The sequence below is a fragment of the Malaya genurostris genome, chromosome 3 (genome assembly GCF_030247185.1).
Source record: "Malaya genurostris strain Urasoe2022 chromosome 3, Malgen_1.1, whole genome shotgun sequence".
NCBI lineage: Eukaryota > Metazoa > Arthropoda > Insecta > Diptera > Culicidae > Malaya > Malaya genurostris.
The window spans coordinates 168,492,809-168,495,329 of NC_080572.1; the positions used below are offsets into that span (position 1 = coordinate 168,492,809).

At 34.3% G+C, this 2,521-nt stretch overlaps 1 protein-coding gene across 2 annotated transcripts; it reads right to left on the reverse strand.

The window, feature by feature from the left end:
- Nucleotides 1-351: 351 nt before the first annotated feature.
- Nucleotides 352-2,136, reverse strand: LOC131437921 (uncharacterized). 2 transcript variants are annotated; one of them, XM_058607593.1, is made up of 3 exons: nt 1,739-2,136; nt 1,542-1,682; nt 352-1,478 (listed from the first exon to the last, which is right to left on the reverse strand). In XM_058607593.1, exons 1-3 carry the CDS (start codon nt 1,739-1,741, stop codon nt 399-401), a joined length of 1,224 nt encoding a protein of 407 aa, XP_058463576.1. In that variant the 5' UTR covers nt 1,742-2,136; the 3' UTR covers nt 352-398. The 2 variants fall into 2 exon arrangements, with proteins under 2 accessions (XP_058463576.1, XP_058463575.1); XM_058607592.1 differs by having other exon boundaries at nt 1,542-2,136.
- Nucleotides 2,137-2,521: the final 385 nt, after the last annotated feature.

The following is a 2,521-nucleotide window of genomic DNA, read 5'->3' on the forward strand; positions in this document are numbered from 1 at the left end:
GTCGAAAATCTGAAAATGGTTACTTTGATTGTCCAGAACAAATACAAAATTATTCATGTCTGCTTCATGGGGGTTTTCTTTGGCGTTCACTGGAAAACTTTTAACATACACCAAAACCTTGATTTACGCGACTACTATATGTATATATAAACTCATTTAGGCATGTATACGTGCATAAATTTGTATATCTTTGTACATATATAAATTGGTGAAGTGAATGTGCTTATGTATATGTATTAACATAAACATCTATATGTACATATTCGTGCACACATGTATACATATATAAGGCGCGTAAATTGAGCTTTAGGTGTATTTGTTAATTTATATCATAAAAAGAGAGCAAAACACTTATTATTTTTATTGATCCATCATTTTTTCTGCATTTCGATTGTTGTTTAGACATTTAAATATGGTCCAAACAATTTGATTGCTGCATCGGCGTAGATTTGATGAACAATTTTTGGCATACCAGGTTGAAGCACTGCACTTCTAATGGCGTACAATTTCGATTTTATTCCTGCTACCGTCAAATGTTGTAGACTAGTACCATTTAGTGCAGCATGTAACTGGCGATGATTAATTAAACCATCCTCGTTCTGAAATTTTTTCGCTGCGATTAATAATGTCTTTACTTGTGCCGGGGGATATGATGGACCTCTCCTAGGTTTTGCTGAATACATGTTATCTTCAATTTCATACGCATTCTCGTTTTTACATGGTATTGCTAGAAATTCTGGTTCCTGACATACATTTTCTTCGCTTTCCACATCCATCGCATCTTCATTGTCATGGCCAAACAAATCCAATGCAGCACTAGTATAAATTTTATCTCTTATTTTTGGAATTCCTGGTTCCTTCAATTTTTGTTTTATTGAGAATAATTTAGATTTTACAGCAGCTGCCGAGTAGTGTGATAGTTCGGGTATTTCAGACAGTATTTCTTGCAGTTGAATATAATCAAATTTCCCATCTGGCCTTAAACATGTTTTGGCTATTAAAAGAAACGTATTTAAATGTGATTCATTCCAACTAGGCCCACGACCAGTTCGCCTTTTTCTGTTAACTATATTACTGAACTTTGACGAAGAATCCGAATTATTTTTTGATTCTATCTGATACTCATTTTCACATTCTAGTTCCGACAATAGAGAATGTTTGTAAACATCGGATTCATTCGCATCCGATGAAATACCTATATCATGAGTCTCAATAATATCTGCTTGAAAATCATAGCTTTCACAAGTTTCATTTTTAGATTCATTACAAATATTTCCTTCTGAGACTAAATTTGAATCGAAATAACTATCTGTCGTCATATTCAATTTAGTTACCTCGCTGGAAAATTCCTTCTTCACAAGACTAAAATGAAGCATTCCATTCGATTTCTGACATTGATGTATAAATGCTCCCAAACTTTCCACAAACTTGGCGCATCTAGCACAAATTTTCGTACTAACATTCTTTAGATAAGGAAGCTAGATTGATTAAAATGCAATAAATTATTATCAATATTACAGTTACGACCAATGTTTTCTTACCTCCAAGAACAATTTTAAAATCGCTGCATAACTTTGACCCTCGCAACAATCATCTAACAAATCTACCCCATTGCTGATTCGGGGAGATCGGCAGCAACGACACAGACCTATCTTAGGAAACAGAAAAACATTATCTCTTTCCTGTAATACATCCTCTTTAGCGATTTGCTTAAGATTCTGAATAGGCATCCTTTTACCATAGATTTCTAGAGCCAAATCGAAATATATGCGTTTTGTAATCATTCCAGAAGGCCTACCGCTCAAATATCGTTCAATCAAACGCTGTATTTGAAATAGTTTCATTTTCAAATTTGTTTGGCTGTATACCGATAAGATCGGGTTTGTTTGTAATGTACGATGAAGCTCTAGGATGATGTTCCGTTTTGGATGTAAATACAAGTACAAAGGTTTGGCGTACTCCAAAATCTGAAGAACGTGACTCTCATTCCAGTTGCACTTCAGAGGTCTGTTCATTTTTAAGCCAGTGGTTAGTCTTTGGAAATAACGATTGCTTTATAACTTTAATATAAAATATTAAGAACATAACTTTTTATAGAAATCTTTCCAGTTGCACATTATTGTATACTCTTACTGCCGCTATCTAATTTTGGGAAGAAACTTACCCAAAGCAAACCAGCGATGCCAGATTGTGCGAGCTGAATTTCTGCACACTGCTAAAAATCAACACTTTTTGAAAATGTGTTTCTCTCAATTTATTTAGAGTTTCTAAACGCATTAATAATCAGACCACAGACTAACAGACAGGACACTCAAATTAGATTCTTTAACCATATAAACGGTCATTTCGAATATTCCCTTAGTTGGGACAGTACTCTCATATGTCATGATGGCGCCACGTTACCCTATCAAAAACATCCTGTCTGTCATCTAGACTATGTTTATTTTTTTCATTTACCAAACGAGTTGCCATTCATACAGAATTACCTGTAATGTATTGATTTGCATACCTCCATGCAATT